Source organism: Cyprinodon tularosa, unplaced genomic scaffold (genome assembly GCF_016077235.1).
Source record: "Cyprinodon tularosa strain WSP-4 unplaced genomic scaffold, ASM1607723v1 ctg702, whole genome shotgun sequence".
NCBI lineage: Eukaryota > Metazoa > Chordata > Actinopteri > Cyprinodontiformes > Cyprinodontidae > Cyprinodon > Cyprinodon tularosa.
In genome coordinates, this window is record NW_024039455.1 from 260,292 (window position 1) to 285,879 (window position 25,588).

General features: G+C 37.3%; 1 protein-coding gene across 1 annotated transcript in view; it reads left to right on the forward strand.

Annotated features, from left to right (window-relative positions):
* The window catches only part of fstl1b (follistatin-like 1b), a 38,575-nt gene that overhangs the window by 11,391 nt on the left and 1,596 nt on the right, over window positions 1-25,588 (forward strand). The window contains exons 3-10 of the mRNA XM_038268558.1: window positions 13,458-13,559; window positions 13,672-13,801; window positions 15,080-15,112; window positions 17,120-17,250; window positions 19,815-19,933; window positions 22,692-22,804; window positions 23,405-23,515; window positions 23,598-23,692. Of these exons, the coding sequence (XP_038124486.1) occupies window positions 13,458-13,559; window positions 13,672-13,801; window positions 15,080-15,112; window positions 17,120-17,250; window positions 19,815-19,933; window positions 22,692-22,804; window positions 23,405-23,515; window positions 23,598-23,692 (834 nt within the window). The remainder of the gene's footprint in view (window positions 1-13,457; window positions 13,560-13,671; window positions 13,802-15,079; window positions 15,113-17,119; window positions 17,251-19,814; window positions 19,934-22,691; window positions 22,805-23,404; window positions 23,516-23,597; window positions 23,693-25,588) is intronic.

Consider the following 25,588-nt stretch of genomic DNA (forward strand, 5'->3'; position numbering starts at 1 on the left):
AAGACAATAGTTGTTTGCATCTATAATTGGCAGTCTTTTGTAAGGTCAGGAAATGAATTATGTTGTCACTTCTAATTTAAAGGTATAGATGACGATTTTTTATTTCCAGGTGGATCATCTAAATAAGCGGTTTTTCTAATTGTCAGTAATTCTGGTGATATATTTACCTAAGTCCATCCTACGTGCTCTCCTCGTTAGCTATCTTTTTCTGCACATGCACACTTTGGGGCATATATCTAAGGTTAGCTACGGTTTCAGACCGTCATTGAAGCTCGGCTTTCTTACCGCGGCTCTTTGAAAATGGCCGAGGGTTGTAAGAGAGAAAGTCTCTACGAAATGTATGAGAAGTAAAAAGGCCTCAGAAGAGGGCAGATATATCTCGGAATGCTCTCCTTGCAAAGCATTATGGGATTCGCTGTCACATCGGCCCTCTGTCGTCATAGGCTGTAGCTACCCACAAACGGCCACTAATACCAAAGATGGTGCAGGCACTGTGCAGTGGAGGAAGAGTTACATGATTAACGGGGAGCAAGAAGCAATGATCACCTGTCCAATTAGGAGGACCACTAATTTAGATGATCCATCCGGAAATAAAAGATCATCCTCTATACAGTGTTGGGAAAGTTCTCTTTCTACGTGAACTAGTTCAAAGTTCAGTTCACACATTTTAAAATGAACTAGTTCAGTTCATAGTTCAAAATTTTTAATTATGAACTAAGTTCACAGTTCCAAAAAATGAACTAGTTCATAGTTCTTTTTTTTTTTTTCATATATTGCTCAATTACACCATAGCCTACTGTAGAACCACAGACAGCAATTATCAGTTGTAACACTGAAACTGTGCGTCAGATTTCATCTTCATATCCAGTTTTGAATCCTTATCCAACCAGGGTTTACATTAGCATTGAGGGGACAGCATTTCCCCATAGTTGCTTTAACGTTTTGTTGCTGTCCATTCACTTCACATTAGCAGCTTTCACCCCTACAGTATATTCTCAAAAACATCAGGAAAACTGTGCTGCTTGAATGGTCTTTTTTATGAGGAATTATTAAAAGAAAAATAGGAAAGTAGTCTTTAAGGTGCAAATGATTTTTTTTTATTTTAATATTTTTTTCCATTTGAAACTCCATTTCAATACATACTAAAAAGGAATACTGGAATCCTGGAAAATTATACCAGGCAGGTTACATGAATAGTAAAACCCTCAAGAACAGGGGTCTTCTATGTTTTCCAGACCAAGGACCCCCAAACTGATGGCGAGATGGAGCGGGGACCCCCTAACTATATATATTGTATGAAATTGTGTCCTATAGTCACTCTATTACAGATGGAGTAATGTAAAGAAATTAATTTGGCCCTGGGATTATTAAAGTTTTTCTGATTCTGGTTCCTGGTTGATGGGACAGGTGTTGTGAATGAAACGGTCCCCAGCTTGAAAGAGCTCCTGTGTGTCGCTGAATGTGAGCATTGATGACTGAAAGACATCTTCTGCCTCCATTTATCTGTTTACAGTGTGCTGATTTCATGTTAATGAGTATTTAAAGACATTTCAATTAGTGGGAAAAAAAATTGCAGGTTGATATATAAAAATATATAAAAATATCAACTAATCATGCAGACCCTCATGCAGTACCTCCGTGGACCCCCTAGGGGTCGCGGACCCCCTGTTGAAGACCTCCGCTCAAGAAGATTTTACTAACACAAACTGAGGGACCAGGCTGAGGTAGGAATTTAAGGTTACTGAAGTGCTGATTTTTTTACTGAAAGCCGCCGGGCAAAGTTGTTGCCATCATCCTCACCGACCACCTGGTCATAAACCTGTTTTAGGTGATCATACTGCTGCTTTGTCGCATCCACGGTCGCCTCCATGCTGCTGTGGCTTCCACGCTGCATTTTGTTTTGATGACGCACGCGGCTGTAGGCTACGCTGGTGTTGCCAGATTGGGTGTTTTTCCCGCTACATATTAAGGCCTGTTTACGGTGTGATTTAGCCGTGGTTTCGCCTGGAGGGCTCTATAGAAATCTGGCAACCTATCGAACGGAGTTGAACTGAGAGAGCGTGCCGTTCACAGACACCAGAATGAACGAATTCACAATAACGTTCATCAGGCAGTAATGCTGTACGTTCAGTTCACGTTCGCCCAAAATATGAACGAGTTCATGAACTTTCGTTCAATGAACGCGTTCAGGCACAACACTGCTCTATACCTTTAACTGAGTTTGCTATAAAGTCCACTATATAGTCCTTACTCTATAAAGTGATTGATGTTCGGACACAGTAAGCTTTTATGAGCTATGAGAACTCAACTTTTAAACATAGCGTGCATGCTCTTGCACGTATTTAATATTCGTTCTCTTTCGGGAGCGGGTACAGGGTTGTGCGTACACTGCAAAAAATATAAATCTCAATAAGTTATTTTTTCTTAAAATAAGTGTGTTTTTCCTTGATTTGAGGAGATAAGTAAGACACTTTGCCAATGGAACAAGACAATTTCCTTTTAAAATAAGAAAAAAATATTTTATCGTCTTATTTCAAGTAAATATTATCTAACTATCTTATTTTAAGAGTGAAAATACTAATTCCATTGGCAAATCATCTTATTTACCTGCTCAAATTAAGGCTAAATATACTTAATTTAAGCCATTTTTTACTTATTTCTGGATTGTTTTTGCAGTGTATGCCTTAATTTTTTTAAGTGGAGAGGGCGGGTTTAAAAAAAAAAAAAGCGAAAATCCTAAACAATCCATTTAAAGCTACAGTGTGTAATAATTACAGGCATATAAAGTCAGAAATTTAATATATTATACATAACTATGTTATTTATCATCACCTATGAGCTCAGCCTTTTAACCATAATATTTGCGTTGCCTTAGAATTCGTTATTTATAATTACATAGGAGCGGGTCTCGCAGCCATGGAGGCTGACATCTTTGCGCTACGGCAAGCGCAGAGGCAACAAACTAGCGATTGCGAGATCTCCCATGACGCTCAAAAATAACTACGGCAAGTTGAGAGAGATTAACTGAGACGGTACTGAACAGTAGATGGCAGTATTATGCCTGAGAAGCGTTTAGTCTGCCTGAAACCAAAGAAGAAGAAGAAGCAGGTATACTGCGCCTCAGTAACAAGAAAGGTGAACAAGGCGGCAGGCGTGAGTGACTTTGCAAACTGTTTGGCACTGTGTGGCCAAACATCAGACGAATGGAGGATCATGCCTACTCTGTATCACAACGAAAAGCGGCGGACACCGAACCCCCGTCATCTAAGAAGCGGAAACACGACGAGAATAAACGCAAGCGTGACAAGAAACGGCAAAAAACACGGATCAACATTGGCACGGCATTTACACGATGGAAGTCACTGATGGAGGAAAAAGGTTTTCAAAGTGACGCTCAAGTTGCCAGTTTTCTCTTGGACAGGTAATTAATCCTACACACACAATTGTCTAATATCACTGCAGTTTTTGGAGTACAGGATGCTCAGACCTGTCTAAAACAATAACATGCTGCGTGATGATGCTGTTACTCTCCAGTATACTTATTCAGCAACGTCCCTGACGTTTCACAGGTAATGATTCAGTAATTTTCTGTAAAATAATTTTCTGGATATATACCTCGGTTACTTCTCTCCGGCTCCTTTGGAGATCTTCAAGCCTTTCCTCCTCTGCTCTCACCCCGCTGGCTCCCCTCTCTCGCCTGGCCCTAGCTGCACGGCCTCCCTGCCTTCGCCCTCGTCCTCTCCCTCTCCCTCGCGTTGTAACCCCCGTGCCACCAAAATGACTTGGACTCTGTAAACGGGGGATATATATTCTTCCAGCGAACACAATCTCGCTGTTAAACTAATGACTACAATTACTTCGTCTGTTTATATCACCATGCAAAGCAGCTCACCAAGACGTCACAACGATGTAGAAAAAATAACGGGTATATTTATTATCTTAAGTCTACATGAAATCTATACCCTACTCAGACTAATGAAATACTATCTGTAAAATTATCTATGTAAACAAACCTCATCACTTGAGAGGGTAGGTGATGTGGACGTCGTAGAAGAAATTTTGTCCCGTAACGCTCGCCGTACTGTTGGGGGGGAGAAGCGGTGGGGGGGAGATGTTCATGTTGCTGCGGTCTGTAGTCTGACCGCTAGATGTCGCTGAAAATTACACACTGTAGCTTTAAGAGGATAAAGTCAACTTAAAATGTTCCTGCTGCCGTTTTTCTGTTTTTTAGTATACTGAAACCCTATATTTTTGTCACTGCTCTTTCACGCATAGTATAAAGATACCTCAACTACCAATAAAAATAATAAATGATAAAAGCTAAAAAAAAATGTTTAGACTGCCACTCTTAAATACTCTTGTACATTAACCCATGAAAATGTTAAATATGCTCAACTGTTTGTCTGTTTGTTTAAGTGCCCAAAACATGCTGTGTTTATTTCAGACATTGTTTGGTATGGTGCATGCTGGGAAGCCCACAGCTTTTGAAGTCAGAGTCTTTTTTCCATTGCAAAATTGTTTTAGCCTTTACCCTTCATCCTGGTCTCAGAGAGGAGGGCAGGTCTTCTGCTCATTCCTCTGGTTGCAGTGTCTTTCCTCCCTATCACCTTTATTTCACCTTCATTTAAGCAAAAAGAAAAGCTCTGACTAAAGCTGAACTTTGAAGGCTCGAGCAAGGCAAGATAAAGACAGAATAAAGTGGAGGTTTAGACAGCTTTCTAAGAAAGCTATTAGGATAGATATATAAAGGTTGGAGAGTTTCAAGACAGAGGACAATTTAAAAAAGGGACAGCTGGAGAACAAGAGCCGGTGGTAGGGCTCCTTTTTTTATGTCCTGTCGTGACGTTTTAACTGCTTGCAGATGAACCTCAGCCCAGAGTGTGACTTATTTCCTGCTTTGTTTGGTGTCTTTTTGTGTCTTTGGTTCTATTTTTATTGTTATGTCATGGATCTTTTTTTCATTTCGCGTTTCAGTTCCTGGCCTTTTCTTTCGAGGTTTAGTCACCAGGTTTCAGCTCCAAAGAGAGACGGGCGCTGGGTGGGTTTAAAATAACAGGCTGCAGACGGGGGTGACATCATCCCATCCATTGGTGCATTCCTTTCACACTGAAGAAAGAAACTAGAGGACTAAAGGGATGTAAATCGGTCGTTACTCAAGGTCTTCTTTGTTTTTTTCTGTTTTTAACCCAAACCTGGGGTCCTTAGAGAGAAAAACTAAGATCCCCTGCTGAAATGGTGCAATGTCCTCATGTCTTTGACCTCATTATTCCAAGGACATACCCATTTATTCCAGCAAATCCTCACCAGGAGTTTCTGGATTCTTTCATTTTGAGGTTTGATTAAAGACTTTTAGTATACACCGGTTCTCAAGTGGTTGACTGGTACGGCATATGTAAGCCCAGAGCAGATACAGTTAATGAGATTCAGGTCCAGAGTGTTTTTAAGGCTAGGAATGTAAATTATTGAGCTACATCTTTCTGTAAAACAAAAGCAGATGATAGTCTTGTCATGTTTCTCCCATGGTAGATGGATTAGGCCACAAGCTTGCATACATTCCTGAAAGACGAAAACTGGAATGTAGTTCAGACGGTGGGATTTTTTTTTTTTTCTCTTGGCTGTGTTCTACTTCCCTTCTGGTAAACGGTGCTTAAAGAGAAGTGAGAGGGAGGTCTTAGTGTCTCATTGGAGTTACTCAGATTTAACCCTAACATGTCCTGATCTCTGTTACCGTAAGTCTAATGAAGGTTCATTGGGTTGGATAGTTTATAACTGAAGGTGGGGAAACACAGGCGGGGAATAATGGGAAATGTTAGTCAGTGTTTTTTAGGGGGCGCAGTACCTCCTTAGGATCTGACCCAGATTTGGAGGTTTGGGATCAAGATCAACAGTGTTGGACATGAGCTGAGGCCAAACATCGCTCAGGAATGCAACCCCCGCCCAATGTTCTCATTCTCCCAACTCTTGCCTGTGTTCATCTCATTGAAAGTTAGATTCTTTGTTTGCTCTTTTAAAGTAACTTTCATGTACTAACTTTCATATTTGTAAAAGGGAGGTTGTTTTTTAACGTTTTCCTTTTCCCTATCAAAGTATTATGAATTTACATCAGATTGTTTCCAGAGAAAGGCTGTTTTCAGTTGCCAAATCATGTATTGCCGATGTAGAAGAATGAAATCTAATGTGAAATCTTGGCCTTCACATTAATTAAGTCTCATGAGATGAAAGAAAAAAAAAAATACAAGGATATTCTTTTTTATCTACCCTGTTTTCTGTTGTGTTTGGTTCTGCTTATGATGAATAACAGACTGAAATTTGTGCAGTACTTTTAAGGTGATGCCTTCCTACTTTATTTGACAGCTCCTTATTTTCAGCCTTTTAATTTAAACTCTTCAGAAGTACTTACTCATTTTTTCCTGTGTTTTTTCATCCAAGGGCTTTTTGTTTATTGCAGTTGTGATTGTCGGTTTGGTTAACATACAGCGCATCATTATCAACGATTGCATCCAGATTTGGTTCAGTTATACTGCAGCAAACAGACTAGGACAATAAACTAAGCTCTCTTAATATTGTCAACATTAGCATCTTCAAATTGATGTTCTATACACTAGAATACAGAGTTAAAAATAAACACTAATTTTTAATTCGCTGATGCAGTGATCCTTAACACCGGATGCGGGAGACTCTATATTATAGTGGTTCATGGATATAAATATCTAATTTGTTAATGTTGTAGCTTTTCAGAAATACTTTTTATAAACTACCCACTCTGGAAAGAAAAAAATACTTTGAATTTCTGTAAACATTGGATTTTTTAAATTAACGTGTCACCTTTTAATTTTGTTTTACATTTGAGATTTCTAGTTATTTAACATTTTCAAAACCCTGTTTATTATTTCTTTTGCAAAAAGTATACCTGTTTTGACCTATTCAACAACATTAGTATAATATTACTTCTCCAGAGCCTTTTGTGAAAGCAAACAACTAACTCCTGTTGCAATGTTTTCTTTCAGCGGAACCAAAAGAAAAATGTTTATGTTGATTAAATTATTATTTTTTTCATCAATGTTAAAACTAAACTATTTTGACAGCTTTGATTTGTTTCCAAGTAACAGTATCATTGTCATGTTTTCCTTGCAGACAGCAGATCAATGTTTGTCTGTGCTAATGGCGGGCAGGGTGCATTGTGGGAAGGAATTCATGGCGCCTGTAGAGTGACTTCCTCAGGACAGAAGCATTGACCAGCTGCCTTATTACGCAAATACAAGCACCATCCGATCAATCTCTCTAAATCAGTCCGCTAAGTCTGTTTGTCGAAAAATATAAAGGCACATAGAATCCTTTTTTTCCTCTTACATGTTTCACTGTTTGCATTGAAGGCTGTTTTTTACTCAAGCCTGCTGAAGCTTCATGTATGAGCAGAATAACTGATCTCCCTCCAGTCCTCATATATCATTACCTTATCTTTCTTCCCAACATTGATATTCCCATCACAGCTTCCATTTCTTTCTCTTCCAGCTCACTTATTCTTATCCCCTGACTCATTTCTAAGCTCTTTAGGGAAGGTTCACTGAGTTAAAAAAAAGTTCATATTTTAATCTTCTCAGAGCCTTGAAATAGTTTCCTATTGCTTTCACTGAAATGCAGCTAGAACTTGCAAAAACACAAAAACACAAAAATAAGTGATTGCATTCAGTAATTAGCATTAGTGGGTTTGTTTTATGAAGAGCTACTTTTGTTGTTTTATTATGATCGACTGAGCAACAGTCTTTTACTTTATTAACATCAAATGAGAGGAGAGGCTTTAATGTCAGTAAAGTTGTAAGGTGTATAATAAAATAATGTCTGCAGAGACTCACATTTGCACCAATAGATGTTATTGTGCATTCATCTTTATTTTGAAATATGTTCATTAATATTAGCCTTTGTAAGAAGGGAAGGAGGCTGTGATCCTATGTCTGCAGGGTGTTGTGTGGAGTGGGCGATGATACTTAATTCACAGTTAGCTACACCACAAATATCACTACAAGCACACTGATGAATTTATTACACATATTTTAAAAACAAAAAAAGATGAGAAACATTTGAACAAATGAGATTATTTTTAAGCATGTAAGTCTGAGCTGCTGAATAAGGAGGGCTGTGCTGGTTTAAAATGTAAATGATCATTTCTAAAGGGTTGTCTGATGAGGATTGGAGCAGTTAAATTGATAACAGAAATCCTCCTCAGGCTATTAATGGGCAATAAGGAGATTTTTATCGCATGATAACATTAAGTAGAATACAGCAGTTTCACCACATAATTGCGTTTATACAGGAACTATAAATATATACAATTGTCTGTTTTTATTTAAAATGGAAAAGCCACAATTATTCCTACTGCTGCTACAAAGAAAAGTGCATCGATAAAGTTAAAATGATGTTCTCTACATCATTTATTATCGTTAGTTTGAAACATAGCCTTAAGCAAAGAGATAGATCCAATGAAGGGATTAAGATTAGTAGTTTTGCAGCTCTGCTCCTCATCAAGCATAACAAGTCGGTATTAGCTGCATAATTTTGCATTCGATTAGAACGATAACAATTTCCTGCCATTAAAATACCATTGACACCTTGAGGCTCTTGGATATATTGTTTCGCAGCTTCCCTCTTCCCTCAACCAGTGTTGTAATTTTGCCTTCCAGCACAGCGGTTAGATGCAGACACTTTTATGTATTTGTTTATTTATTTTAATGGCAAAATGTTTTATTGACACAGCATCTCCCAAATAAAACTATTTGCAAATGGAAATAATTTGGTACAAAGTGCTTATCTGTTATGGCCATTGCTTTCGTTTTAATTTAATCATAAAATAGGACCACAGACATCCTGTGAATTTCAGTTAAAGGTGGCCTTTATAGCTTTATAGTAGACTCAATGTATTAAATGTGGTAAATAAAAATACTCTATAAATTTGGAGAAAAGGGTTGGTCAAAGAATAATATTAAACAAACAGATTAAGACATATCATTGTTGGTTTTTAAATTTGCCCGCCCTGCAGGTTGATCTGAGTGCTACAGAATGACTGAGACATGGATTTCCTGACTAAACAAAGACATTTTTACCACTTTTTCTACTAGCATGAGTCTTAGATAGTTTATTATATTTGTATAAGCTGTATTAGTGTCTTTAATATCAATCCGTTTGTTTTACATCTGAATTAATGCTTCATATAAAACCATAGATCTCAGCATGACAGAACAATGTTGTAGCTGCAACAATCGTGAAAGTTCAGTTGCACATATTCCATGTTTATATTATGTTCTAAATGTCTTTTGCAGCTTTGAAAATCCAACTAAATTTAAGAATTAGGCTCATATGAAAATAAAAAAAGTAAAAAAGCTTTAAGAACAAAAACCTGCACAGGGCTGACATCAGATCAGTGAATGATAGCAGGGGTTCATTAAAGAAAAGCAGGTCAGGTACTGGGTACATGCAAACAGGCCATTTAAAATGTCAGTTTCACAGTCGATTCAGAAAAACCAATGAGTATAAATACAGAGACAGTGGTGGAGAATAGCAAACAAACCAAAAGAGCAATCAGAGGTAATATGGAGCAGCTGTTGCAGAAGACTAATTAAAATAGATTGAGCTGAGCTGGAACAGAAAGAAACTATCAACAAAAGGGGAAAAGATAAGCAGAGATTTAAGGGACATGAAATGACGAGGTACAAAGAACATAACAGAAAACCATAGCGAGGCATGCTGGAACATAAATACACAACGGGAATTCTGAAAGCATAAAAGCAAACAAAACACAAACACTGACAGCAATGATAAACATTTATTTAGTGACATCAGTTCTTTTTTTTTCAGTTTGTTAAAATCAAACTTCAGTCAAAAGCTTTAATCTTAGTTTTATATACAGCTAGAGGGGAAATGAAAAGTTAACTCCCAGCTTACTTTAAGGTTTTAATATATAAATAATCTGATCTTTACCAGGTGGTCAAAGTGTTCTCAAGATTAGGAATACGTCTTTATGAACGCACATTTCTGGAAAGAACCCATATGAAGATGTAAACTAATTTAATATGAGTCATGAAAATCACAAACAATTGTACCTCTTGTGATTTATTTGGTTGTGATGTTTCTCCACACCAGGCTCTGACTGTTTTTTTTCTTTATAAGAGCCCAGAATTTATTTAGGTGCAAAAGTTAACTATGGCTATGATTTTAGAGTGGAAATACATGTAAACTTGTTATATTGGAGCTTTAACAGCTTAAGATAATGAAATTGTTACGAAACAAAGCAATTTTAATAAGTGGGTTTGAGATAAGAGTATAATGAGATCATCAACAAAATGTTATTGCTAGAAAATGAGCTTCCCACCTGTGGAAGTATGAGATTTGTTTATGATGAATGTTTTTGCCTTGAATCATCTCTCAGCATTGCTGTCAGAATGTTTTTATTTTTTTGGATAATATAATATGAGCCCAATATCTAAAGAATTGTACCTCTTATATCTTGAGATTATTAAACAGCTACTACATCAAGTCAAGCTTGAGGTCTCATTATAATATAATCTGATGACAAAATAATATAATTTGGCTTAAAGGCTTATATAGGTGAGATAATGAGCTTGAAATCTTATGTAATTCCAGATTAAGTCAATCATCTAATCAAGATATTTCTACAAAGCTAACAAGTTATTTTTATCTCTACAATTAGAACACTAGACTAAAACTGTTGAAGGTAAACCAATGCCTTAAGCTAATGAAACAATTCTGTATAATATTTTGAAAGATTAGGATAAACCGCCTAAAATTATGTACCATTTTATCTGAACAATTAGAAAATTAATCTAATAGAAATCTGAAAATAGTTTATTGTAAAATGAACCTATAATGAAATTGTTAATAAAATCAGTAGTCTTCAAAATTCTCTTATTTGAGATAATCACCTAATCCCACTTTTATCACTACAAAAAAAAAAACAAAAAAACATTAGATCTTGTTGTCTTAAAATAATTCCATAGATTAGGTTTATGGAAGTAAAGAGATAAGTATTGTTATCTTATGAAAAAGAAATAAATAGTTATTGGGGCCGTGGAAACCACAAAGAGGCTTCAATTTGAAGCCAATCAGACTTTCACTCAGTTTTTTTAAGACGTTTTCGACAGCTATCCAGGAGTCAATGCTTTAGGCTCGCACCAGAGCAATCTGTAGTCGGAGCGCTGATGTGTTTCAGGAGCATGGAGATCCCTCCTCCTAAGTGCGTTCTAAGTCAAATGCAAAACAAATAGCCACCCCTTGTCTTTCAGGATTGTTGGAGCCTTTTGTTGTGCATAGGACATACAGATAACTCAAAAAATGTATTTATTTGTGCCTCCAGGTTTTTATTTTTACTTGGTCTGGGGTGAGGGGCTGGTTTCCTTCTTCAATCTGACATGGGTGACAAACATATGGCAAGAAACAACCAATCACAGTTAATCTAACATGATTTATGATTCGGCGAGGATCAGGAGAGAACCTATCTATATGCATAGAGAACATGTACTGAATGCAGAACGGCGGGTCAGGATTTAAATCCAGGACCATCATGGTGTAAAGAGTGGACAGCACACCTGTAACCTGGTCTGAAAATGAAGAGAAATAATTTTCATATTGTGTTTCAGATTCACCTGAGTTCATCTTTAATATCTTTACTTCTTTATATTTAAACTGATCCAAGTCTTTTAATTTGTGGAAGGAATATCAAAGATCCAAAATGATCCTGAAACATGGATCCTGCTACAGATGTATATATAATAAGACTATCTATGTTCAAACAGATCTAAAGTCACCACTCGGATGCACACCCGAAACTAAAACTTTCATGAATCTCATAGTGGATGTGAAGCAAAAACCACATGTTCTAGTTCTGCACTCAGTGGGACCGTGCACAGCCAGCCATGTTTTATAACCTCCTTTCCTTATTTAGTGAAGGTGACATTATAGTCATTATAGTGGGACTTGTGTCAGTCATTACATCTGACATTTTGCAATAATCATACCTTCCTCTCATAACAGGAGGTCTCCTGATAGTCAGTTGTGTAAAATTTGCACATCAAGAGCCTATACATGAGCTCACTATGGCAACAAGCCACTTGAATAATCAACAGCTTCCTATCCATGAGCTAAATGTCAGGGATCTTCTGCTCGGAGTGGAACGGGCCGACAGACGGATTCCTACGTTTGTTGCAGCTTCATCCAAGGAGCTCATCCGTTATTCATGAACCTACGAGTGTTTCCACAGGTTTCCACAGGCCTTCAGCCCATCTGTATCAAAATAACTCAATAGACCAATATGCTCAGGGCAACACGGATCACTTTGAAGATTTCCCATGACCTCAACTTATGAGTGCAGGTAGTGTTTGTGTGAAATTGGAAATGAGCAAATGCTGTCACCACTTTTAGGTCAAAGTTTGATGCCCCTGAAAGCACCCTTTGACATTCATCAGTAGACCTTCTCACAGTTCTGAAACAAAAATCTTCTTTTAAACCTGCACAGCGAACTGTGCTGTTGAAAACTCTCACTCATGGAAACTTGGGATCCGGCTCACGTGTCGTCATAGTCAGACGATCAGGTTTTATGCTTCGCTGGTTCAGGAAACAGCCACTTAGGGGAGGGGGAGAAACGGGGCAGAAAAGATTTCGTATGGTATGAGAAAAGGAAAAACGCAGTCCAGACTCCAGATGTGGAAACACCCAACATAAACACACACTGACAAGCAAACTTAAATACACCCACCAGTATACAAAGAAGCACTGAGAAGGAGGGAAGGGGTCAACAAACAGCTCTGGAGGCTCTGCTTGGCGCCTTGGGATTGGTTGGTCTGCAGTAGAGTGACCTCATTTCTTCAGCCTGCTGGCCATGTTCTAAAACAAAGACTTTAAACAATGAATCAGAGGAATAAACCCGGGGAAAGGAATCTTTTTTTTGAGTGAACGGGTGTCATCAATCCAACTAAGCTGTATCATTCTGATCCTTTTTGTTTCATTTTTTTTAAAATAAAGGTTATCAAAGTTTTCAAAACCCTTCTTGTTAAACTTTTTCACATTATGTTAATAACAAATTTCATTGTATTTTATTCAAATTTCTATATAGCAGACCTACACAAAGTAGAATAGTTGAATAGTAGAATAGTAGAATAGTTATATACTGAAATTTTGATTACTTTCTTAAAACATCTCACTGAAATAACCCAATTACTGATTTTAAAAAGGCATTTAAACCTCCGGAAATCTTTAAATCAGTGTTAGAACTCTAACTGTATCTATGTCCAAGCAGATCACGTTTATTAACATGCAGTTAATAAAATGAGAGTAATATTTTACAGCCTTCATGCAAAGTGTTTTGTTTATCGTCCTACAAACGCAACAGCACCCCCCAGTGCATTAAAGTGAAAGTCTTTCTAAGGTCTTAAGCTTTTTGTCTCCTCCAGGAGCCGAAGAGCAAGAGCAAAGTCTGCGCCAATGTGTTTTGCGGGGCCGGCAGGGAGTGTGCCGTCAACGAGAAAGGGGAGCCCAGCTGCCTCTGCATTGAGGTAAATGCTTCTAGAGTTCATAGACCAAGTGATAGCACTATTTCACAGCAGAAACAAACTCAATCATGTTTGGATTTATCCTTTTTTTTTTTCTGTGTTCTTCACTTTGTAGAGTTGCAAACCCCACAAGAGGTCAGTGTGTGGCAGCAATGGGAAAACCTACAGGAACCACTGCGAGCTGCACAGAGATGCTTGTCTGAGTGGCCTGAAGATCCAAGTGGCTCACGATGGACATTGCCGGGGTTAGAAAAGCCCAAACTAAAAGCTTGATTTCTTTCTTTCATATATTTCCCCCAGTATAACCTTAGAAATAAACCCCAGTATAAAATTATACCTTAAAAGTAGTTTTGATTAAAAGTGATGCTTCAATCATCTGAAATAGACAGGGTGTTTTTATGCTTGCAGATCGCTTAATATTTCACGTTACCGTAGCAAACTTTACACATCGTCTTTGCTTCAAACAGCTAATCAGTTTCTGACCCAAATCTTGTTTCTTGCAGCTGTTTTAAAGTCTGACCTGCTGATTCAGAGAAAACGGTGCATTCCAGGTTTTTTAATAAATGTAGCTGTTTCAAATCAAACAAGATAATTAAAAACATCTTTTTACATACATCAAAGGGTCGGCCCATATCCTGTATCTGTTTCATTCTACTGAATGAAAAAGTTATATCAAAGTGCATTTTGTTTGTTGATCCATTTATGAAAAGAATAATATGGGAACCCTTAGTTTTAATACATTTAACAAATTAATAAATTTGTAAGGATTTAATCTCCTGGTTACTGATTAGACAGATAGATAAGCCAGATTCAGTCATTTGATTGTTGCATCTCTAGTTAAAACACTAGAACTCTAAATTCTCCTCTTTTAATGTTGACATGTGGCACTAAACAAGCTTAATTTTTGTTTAGATAGAATATTAAAACATTTAATTTATGGCCAGTTAACTTTTATTGTCATGTGAAATGAAAACCCCCCTTCTGGATCTTTAATATCAAAACTTTCTCATCTGCAGAAGAAAATAACTTCTTCCACAAAATGCAAGATACAAATAAAAATTAGAGACTGTATATTTATTCAATTATGTATTTATTTAAAAAAAATGTTATTTTAAGAGCTTTTATTAGACCTTGCATGTGGTCCAGCTGTGGGTATTTATGGACATGATAAGTTAGCAGCATCTTTGATATTTGAACTTGCAAATATGCATTGCTCTAATAACAGGAGGTTACTGGGTTCATAGTGTAAAAGAAGAAGCAGTGGTACCTGCACCCTCAGCTCTGCTATTAATACATAAAACAGCCGCGTCTTATCTTCAGTGAACCTTTCACTTTTCACACGACACAACGTCATTGTTTTACTGCCGCCCTGACCCTTGATCCTAGGCAGACGATTTGAAATAGGCCATCAAAATCGTTGTGTCATGCAGACCTTTTTGTTCCTGACCTCTATGGTTTATAATTAGCCAATCTCCATCAATTTTATTATCACATATTGATTTCTGTGTTTTAATCCTCCTTAGAAAAGAAAACAGATCAAGCTGCTGCCAGCCCAGGTGAGTTTGTTGTTTCTATGCATCAAGCATTCTGCATATTTATTTGCTTTACTGGTGAAGAAGTGTAAAGCGCCTACATAAATGAATCTTTTTCTACAGCAGTGATTCCTATTAAGGTATAGAAAAGATCTATAAATGTATAGGAACCATTTAACTATGATATGACTCAAACAACCATTGCCTCTCAAATGGTTGTTTAAGAGGCACACTAGGAAAAAATGTTTTGTTATATTTTGTTATACATGTACAGCGATGTGTTTATTAGATGGTGTGTGCTAGCGTATGGTTTAAACTGTAAACACCAGAGTTTGCTAAAATGTGTTGGGATTTTATTTTGAACTGCATACCTTGGTCAAATGACACTAAGATTTAGTTTTGAGCAGTGAACTTCCCAAGTGGGTTTGATCTAAACTAAAGAAAGAACCTGAAGAGAAACACTTCATACTCAATATTAAAGGTGGATTATCAAAATAAGTGGTCCTCCTCATTCTGGTAATATGCTTAGGGAAGGCCATCCTATGTGCTTGACCCCATTTTCACTTACTGGTGGTGAGTCTGACATTGTGGAAAAATTGTAAAGCTTGTTTCGGAAAGTAAGCTTGTATACGGAGGAGGATTAGGGCCACTGAAAAAATTGAAAAAGTTAACAGATTTTTACATTTTATTTCAGTATAATATACCGTAAGAAAAAAGGTCAGAATTCTGACTTTAATCTCAAAATTGTGGATCTTAATGTAGATGGGCACCATGAAGGAAGAGATGTGGGAGAACTCGGCTTCACTGACAAAGACGGGAGTTGTTTGAGAGGGCCAGTAACACATTGGTGGAAAATTATGGAATTAGGCAACTTTTTACGTGCCCGAGGGGTCCCTGGTGATGCTATTAATGGAAGAGCAGAAGGTGATTAAAACAAGAGACTTAGTTTAGTCTCTAAAACAGACATGGCTATGGCTTGATGCTAACATATTTGTTAGCTGTCAGAATTCAGTCAGAATTCTGAGATTAAAGTTAGAATTCTGAGATTAAAGTCAGAATTCTGACTACATTACTACATTAAAGTGAAATGATATTTAAAAATCAGTTAATTTTTTATTTTTTCCAGTGGCTCTAATCCTCCTCCGTACTTGTATGAGCAATGCAAACAGCAACTTTTAAACTTGCACGTGTTTAATAGGCATTTCCTCTAGGGAGTAGGTACAGGGTTTTCTATGTGCATTTTTTATTTATTTTTTTAAGTGGGGAGGGCGGGTCTTTTCAAAAATTCGTGAAAATCCTGAATTATACCTGTAAGTGCAGTGGAAGGTCTGGATTATCTTACAAATGCTTGGTGAACCTTGTTAAACTCTGAAATCCTTAGAAGTTTTATTAAAAACCTTGTTAATTCTGCTTGTAGACTAAACATGGATCATATTCAAGTATTTTAATAGCTTATTGATCTTGAAAGTTTTGGCGTAATTAACAATATAGTTCTTAAAACACAAATTACTCCCATAAGTCCTAAGAGCTGTGTGGGAGTGGCCTATGAAGGGACCCAGGACTCTGGATGGTAAAAAGATTCATCCAAGAGGAATGGATAGAGATCATTTTCTCTATAACTACCAACCTCTGAAATGTTACAGAAGACAAACTGCTGTCCACTTGGCTGAGGTGTGATGTACAAAGTACTAACAGCAGGCATGATAATACTAGAGCTGCTGATTATGTTTTAAAAACACAAACGGCATAAAATGAATTAATCTGAAGGCTTTTTTATACATATTTACATTGTTAACAATAGAGGAAAGAGTGCTGCACATGCTCTAAATATATTTTTTGTGATTTATTATTTCCATTACATTTTTTAAGAAATGCCTTTTTTTTTACCTCTTATGTAAAATGCAATTCCTTTAGTGTAAATTTAAATGGATAGGGACAAAAGTCAACTGTGGAAACACTGTCAAGATAGCATGTATCATTCATATGGATGATTAAACTGTTTGACCTTTGGAAATGCTTCCTCTGCTGCAGTGGTGTGCTACGCTGCTGACCGTAATGAGCTGAGGGGTCGTGTCATCCAGTGGCTGCAGACTGAGGTCGTCCCAGACGGCTGGTTTGCAAAGGGATCCAACTTCTCTGAAATCCTCCTCAAATACTTCAAGGTGGGCTTTGTTGTACATATGACTTATCTTACTCCATCGTTTGTGTTTGTAGCTCTCATATCCAACTGTTAGGTTCTGCTTTCCCCAACCCTCTATCTGCTGACTCAGATTGGATCCAATAACTTTTGTTGCAGTCCTTTCATGTTAGCTGGATATAATTGAGTTTATTTAGGATGTCTGTTCTGCAGAGGAGGACCAAGTCCTCTTTATAAACTGATAATGTATTTAAGCTAAAACCCCCAAAATGTATGATTTTCTACACTGGGTTTTGAAATTGCTAAATTAATAAACAAATCTAAAAAATCTCCAAACCTTTTTCCTTCAAATGAAATGATGTTCATGTTTTAATCTTCATCAGACAGGCTCCATAGTTAGCAATATGACCCTGAGTACGTGCGTAAACTAATAATCTGGCCTTAGCAATACAGGACTTATTCAATGGGTCTAATGACGCACTCCCAGCAGCGTCAGATGGATTAGCGTAGGGTCGATTTTGACATTTTTATTCATTTTTCTTTATTTTCTGGACCAGTGGCCTTTACTTGAAAGTGCATGGAAGACATGTGGCAAAGATCAGCAGGCCTGTGCTTGAACCTGTGACAGCTGCATGTAGGAATTAGGTCTCCATACTTGGATCGCACGCTGTACCGCCTGTGCCTACTGCACTTGGTACTTCTATAATAAAACATATTAATCTAAGGGCAACAGAACCTGTTTCATTAATGCATTTTTATTATTATTACTTGACATTTGTTTAGTACCATAATAAAAGCCTTTAAATCCATGATATCATCATCATCTGAGCTTCTCTGAACAATTTAAAGGCAAAGTGATCTTTGTGTTTATAAACCTTTGACTTGCTCAATTTAATTAATTTTTTTGATAATATTAACTAAGTGAAAGTAGAAATGGCGTATTTATTTAATTACCTCCAACAAGGATGTCATATTTTTTTTGTGGAAAGTTTGTATGTTTGTCTGTGAACAGGATAACTTGAAAAGTCATAGATAGATTTTAATAAATTGTTTTAGATGAAAGGTGTCCCTCATGCCAAGGAACAATCTGTAAAATGTTGGTGATAATCCAGATCATAATCTGGATACAGGAATTTTTAAAAGATTCTCTAACAGTGTGAGATAGAGATATGTGGCGGAACAGGCAGTTCCCCATTAAACCATCGGGTAGCAGCAGTGAATATTGACTGCCTCAGCATCGGACTCAAAAAGAGGTATTTTACTGAAGTCAAAAACACAAGAAAAGGGAACCTTGTTGGTTTGTTAGCAGGATCAATTGAAAACTTATGAATGGATTTAATGTAAATATTTTAGATGGGGTTTGCCTCATGCCAAGGAACATTTCATTTAAATTTGGTAATGATCCAGATCATGTGCGAGCTTTAGTTTTAGGTGTAAGTCACAATTTGCGGCAAAATCTGTTGTTTGTTTACTCTCTCTGAGTGCTTTTCTATTTTTTTGTCTGATACAGGACAAAAAAAAAACATAAATCTTTACTCTAAGTATGAACTTTTGTTTTTGTTATGTTGCCTTACAAAAAATATTCCAAAACCTGCTCTATTAGCTGACCATATTTTGATGCAAAGATCTAATTTTATGTAAGTAATGAATATTGTGTAGAAGGAGCTTCAAGCAACTCGTCTACAAAAATGAAAGAAAACACATCCTTTGAATGGGGCATCCACTTTAAAGCAGGGCTTCCCAAACATTTCAGCCAATGATCCCTCCCCCCAAAAAAAAGCAAAAGACGGGTGACCCTCTAAAATTACATGGATTTACTTCCCTCTAAATTGATTCATGCATACAAGGTAAAGTAATTATGTTACATTTTCAAAACTACATTTTTAAAAATAAAATTCAGTTATTTAAATTATCTTAAATTGTTAAGTGGAACATTGAATAGGGCTCTTAGGTGGGGGCAGTGGGTAGCACAGCTGCCTTGCAGCAAGAAGGTCCTATTTTCGATTCCTGGCCCGAGGTCTTTCTGCATGGAGTTGGCATGTTTTCCCTTTGCATGTGCGGGTTCTCTCCTGGTACTCCAGCTTCCTCCTACAGTCCAAAAACATGACTGTTAGGTTAATTGTCTTCTCTAAATTCTCCTTATGTGTGAGTGTGAATGGTTGTATGTCCTGTGTAATAGGCACCAGCACCCTCCACGACCCTTGGGACATTGAATGGTGAATTTTACAGTTCAGTGGTATATTTAATTCATTAACTTAATAATAAGCTAAATAAATGAATGTTACATCTACTAATTTTTATGGTACATTTATTTAAATCACATTATAGATTTCGGCCCTACCTAAATCTCAGGGATCACATCACAATGATTGTGAAAACCATCTCATAACCCCACACTTGGTGTCTTGTGCCCTCCAGTGGGTGTGCAGACCCCCACTTTGGGAACCCCTGCTGTAAAGGAATGCATATTTATTTTAAATCAGAATTAAATTTGAGCATTTCAAACATTGGGGCTTATCCCAGGTTACAGAAAGTCGCACATTGGAACTGATCAGGCTTTTGTTGTTTTTGTCACCCATCTTCCTGCAGTCGTACGACGATGGCGATTCTCTGCTGGATTCCTCTGAGCTGCTGAAATTCATCCAGCACAACGAGACAGTTGGAGAGCTGCAGTCCTACGCAGACCAGAAGAGCAACAAGCTGCTCAGGTCAGAAAGGCTTTGTTGATTCCCACGTTTACTAGTATTTTTTCCAGGTGTGGTTAAATATTCGCTCTCGTAGTAGAGCTCTCTGTTTGCTATGGTGCTATTTTGAGGTCACTCCACGAAGCCTGTCTGGACCAGAACGAACTGCACTGAAGGTCATCTGTAGTAATCTCCTGAAACCTCGACACCTGTACTTTCCAGATTAAAAACGTTCTCCTCTACAGTGGCTTGCATTATGTATTCTTTAACTTTTTACCATTTCATCAAGCTATAACCACATACTTAACTCTGTTTGACTGGGATTTACTGATTGCACATATTGAAAACCCAGATAAAATGTAGGGCCCTCTGTCTCCAGTCTCCTTTGCCATGAAGCAGCCTAATTAGTAAGATTGGAACTGTGTGTGATTTCATCTCTGCATAAGTCCAGTTGCTCTGTAAAAGCCCAAGATTCTTGTTAAAGAAAATTGTTGAAGAAAACATCCTTAAAGCCAAGGAACACAGCAACCAGGGATAAAGATGATAACTCCAGAAGAGCTGCAGCGATAACTTATTAGACCAGCTACATCCGACTCAGTACATTAAACTCTCTCAGAAACAAAGGTGACTTGTTTGACTGTTGAACAGACACACAGTAGGTGACAGTAAAATACTGTCATAATTTGAACAAGGTGTATTTCTGTGCATTGCTTCCATAAATATAAAAGACACACTTTAGACTAAGTTAAGTTGAACCCACAAGTGGATTTGGCTTCAATCTTGCTGATTTTGTTCTACGTTATATTGGAAAAGCTTTAAATATGTGCTTTATTCTAAGTTTTCTATCTTAGATAGTGTCATCAGTCTTATTTTTAACATTTTAGCTGGAACATGACCCTAAATATTCAGCCAAAACTGCTAGAGGTGATTGGGCATTAAGTATATGAATGTGTTTGTATGTTCCATTTCAGGCCTAAATTCGTCCAGTGTGGCTAAATGTTGGCTTTTCCTGCATAAACTAAAAATATAAATCTTTAGATGTGCAGAGCTAATAAAGAACTGCCCCTAAAGATCTACTCATGTAAATGTTGCAAAGGGTGTTGACTCAGTTGAGCTGGATAAAGAAGGAAATCAGTTTCCAAAGTATAGTTATGCACAGATCAACACTGTTTACTAACTGCTCAACTTCTTAAGTTGCTTTGCTGGATGTTATCAAGGGTTATTAGGGTAAATGTAAAATTTTTGTGTCTGTCTTGATGGCCATAGGTCCCCCTCTGCTCCACTGTCGTGTGGTGTCCCACAGGGCTCAGTTCTAGGCCCGCTCCTTTTCTCACTTTACCTTCTTCCGCTCGGCTCTATTTTTAGAAAACATGGGATTGCCTTTCACTGCTATGCAGATGACACACAGATATACTTACCGCTAAAGAATGTAAACTCCACCTCTCTTCGGTCTCTGTTTTTATGTCTTGAAGATGTGAAGGCCTGGGTGGCCCTAAATTTTTTAAAACTCAATGAGGACAAGACGGACGTAATATTCTTTGGCAGATCCACTAGTGATTCCGTGAACAGTCTTGGCTCCTTGGCTCAGTACGTTAAGCCGGTTATTACAAATTTAGGGGTTAAGATGGATGCTGGTCTTAAAATGGAAGCGCACATCAGAGCCGTTATAAAGTCCAGCTTTTTCCACTTAAGGCAGCTAGCAAAAGTAAAACCCATTCTTTCCAGACAGCATTTCGAAACAGTGGTCCATGCATTTGTGACCACACGGCTGGATTACTGTAACTCACTTTATACAGGGGTCAGTGACTTGTATATTTCTCATCTTCAGAGGGTTCAAAATGCTGCTGCACGTCTTTTAACAGGTACACGAAAATTCGACCACATTTCCCCTGTTTTAGCTTCCTTACACTGGCTGCCAGTACATTTTAGGATTAATTTTAAAATTCTTTTATTTGTTTTTAAAACTCTTAATGGCCTTGCTCCTTCTTATCTGTCTGAGCTGTTACATTCTTATACACCCTCCCGTTCCCTCAGGTCAGCTGATCAGTTGCTTCTGAGGGTCCCAAAGACAAAATGCAAGCTCAGAGGAGACCATGCTTTTTCTGTGGCAGCTCCTAAGCTGTGGAATGATCTGCCTCTGAGCATAAGACAGGCCACTTCTCTTGCTGTTTTTAAGTCCCTTCTTAAGACTCATCTTTTTTCCTTGGCTTTTGGCACAATTTGAGAGGTTTTACTTTGTTTTATTCTTTTTGTATACTTGTATTTTACACTCGTTTTTTCTCTATTTTATAATTTCATTGTATTTTATGATTGTGTACAGCACTTTGGTCCTGTTCGGTGATAAAGTGCTTCATAAATAAAGTTGGTATGGTATGGTATGGTAAATGGTTCTGAATACTTCTGCAGCTTGCACCTTTAACATTTTTTTGTTGTTTTTTGGAAAGAAAAAAAAAATACATTTGTATATAAATACATACATATATATATATATATATATATATATATATATATATATATATATATATATATATATATATATATATATATATATATATATATATATATGATATTCTCTCACTTTACAAGTCTGAAATCTACAATGCCTTTAAAACATATTGTGAATTGCTGTTTAAACACCATAACAGTGCTGTTCCAAAGTATAGTAATTTTCGTAATGTTGGTTTTTTTTTTTTTTTTTTTTTTTTTTTACTGTTTTATTCCTATTTGTCTTTGAAAGTTACACATTTCTCTACATTTGCCTTCCTTTTTTGTTCTCTCCTAGGAGCCTTTGCATTGATGCTCTGATTGAGCTCTCTGATGAGAACGCTGACTGGAAGCTAAACTTTGATGAGTTTCTTAACTGTCTGAAGCCTAGTTTCAACCCCCCGGAGAAGAGTGAGTCTAAAAAGATTTGTAAAAATAAACCTAAAAAAAAAACATAACATTACAGTGAAGGCATGCATATTCCAAAATAACCCTAAAATGAGCCTCCAGTACTTTTTTCCCCCCCAAGAATTTGGAATGCTGTTTGCTCGGTCTGTCATTTGGTTTGGATATATCTGGGATAAAGTTCACAGGAAGCGGAGGCATTACTCTGTCAGCCAGTCAGCGTGGAGCACTGAACTATCTGGCTGCAGCAGATTTAAGGGGAAATGCACACAAACACATTTTGGCTTTCTAACAAGCATTATAAACCTCTAGCTTCAGTGTTCACTCAACTGATGAAAAGTTTTCTGTAAGTGTCAGAGTTGTTTTTAATCTTACATGTGATAAGTATATATTAAAGAACTGGCCTGGGTGTGTTGGTCAGCCAGTGGTGCTGACCTATCATGACTAAGCAAAAGGTGGAAAGTTGCAGAGTATGTAAGATGATATGGCTTCCTAAAATGCTGACAAGTCATATTGTTCGAAGCTGATATCTAATGCTGCTTTGTTATCACTCTGCAGCAGTTTACAATCTGTACCCTGGGCTCATCACTCTGTGCATTTCTACAGAATGTGCCCTGGAGGACGAAACATACGAGGACGGCGCAGAGACCCAGGTCGAGTGCAATCGCTGCGTCTGTGCTTGCGGCAACTGGGTCTGCACTGCAATGACCTGCAGCGGTAATGAGTTTATCACTGAAACTCTGAAGCAAACCATTTCCTAAAGAAACAACTCTTTACATTTTCTTTTTTATCTGTCCAGACAAACAGGCTGCAGTGGGTGAGTCAGCAGATACGGGAGCGGAGATGACAGAGGAGGAATGGAACCTCCGTGTTGCTGAGCTCAACAAACATCAGGTCTGTATGAAGTGGGAATCTCTAATTGATAAAATATGTGTCATATGGTGACCATATTTATCAAAATCACAAATAGTGTGTAAATCAGTGGTGGAAAATATCTGTAATAAACCCAACTATTATTTCTAGTTTGTTTCTGAACAAAGAAGATTTGAAACCATCGATTATTAGGCAGGCCTAACTGTGACCATGAACTATCCTAACACTTTGGTTAAGCTGTGAGTCTCATTATCAGCAGTTTTATCACTACAAGCAGATCAAGGGAAATAATAAATCTAACGCTTGGAGATTTATCTTCAATAAGACTAATTAGACGTTACTTAGATATATGGATCAGGTATGAGATAGCAGATAAAGGTTTTCCCTTATTCTCTTTACCAGTCTTCCGAGGTTCAGTTTGACCCTCTGTAATAAACCACAGTTTAACAAATCCATAATAGTCAGATGTTATCAAGCTATGTTATTCATCTACATGTTTGCCTCTGAAGTAAATGAGTGGATGATTCTGAGAAGGTGACCCCGGGGATTTGGCTGGAGGCTGGAGGTTATTGTGGATTAAGTAAGGTTGTGCACTATGTACACCATGATGGGGGGCGGAGGTGGGGGCGTTTAAAGGCCGGTTTATACTCAGTAATCAGGTCGTCTGCATGTCTGCATATGCCCCCCCGCCCCTTCCGCAGACATTCTGGTGCACCTCTCCAAAGTCGTGGGTGACCACAGACAGAAGGCATCTGATTGGTCAGATCTCCATCTGCTCTACCCTATGCGTATTTCCTGTTTGGTACATTGCCTGCTTGTTTTATCTGTATGACCTTCATTGTGGTAAACGACTGGTGAAGTTGGACCAGCTAGAAGAGAGAGGTGCACGAGAACACTGGGATCCTTTTTCCAGCTGGGTCCCTGCTCATTTTCGCCCTCATGTCCCTCCATTTTCGCACAAACTTGACCCTTGTGTTTTTCCACTTCCTCTCCTCCTCGGCCCTATCTAGAACCAAAGCTAGTTCGTGATTGTCCCTCTTGCGTTGTGGCGTGGAATAACATAGCACAGACCACGCTTCAAAATTGGGCATAAATCAAAAATATCTGCGACAAGCTCACTGCGACACACTGCTGCTGGAGTATAACCAGCCCTTAAGGCCAAATTAAAAAGATGTCACCCTGTGGAAACCATTTGGGACAAATCTGTAAAGTTATCTGAAGCTCTGATCTTCTAAATCATAAAATACACTAAAATTTTTATCTCATTCAGTTTTATGATTTACGTAGAAATTTAAGCATTAGACTAAAGTCACTGAAAAGCAACTGTCATGTTTTGTTTTTAGACATGTTGAAGAAACAGCTTAGTCCCTTTCCAAAGACTAGATGTTTTATGTTGGTCACTTAAAAGCTTACATGCTGTGTTGCTTTGTTTTGTTATCTTAGAGCATGCAGAAACCTAATCTTCCAGAACAAACAAAAAAAAATTGCTGTTAATTTTACTATATTGAATATACAGTAAGGTTTTCATCACAGCATCACCTGTGCAATAACCTTTTCATATTTAATACGGTAACCTGTGCGATAACCTTTTCATATTTAATATATAATATATATATATATATATATATATATATATATATATATATATATATATATATATATATATATATATATATATATATATATATATATATATATATTTCTCCACTGTGAAAATTAAGTCTATCTATCTTATCTTAGATTATCTTATGAATCAAAATCTTTGCATATCTAATACAAAATAATATCTGTTTTATATATAAAAAAAGTCACTCTTCAAAGCTAAGCTGCCTCAAAATGATTCATATTTTCATAAAGCAAATAACTGTTTAATTCTGTTTGGAAATTAAATGAACATCTACAAATAAATAGTTATTT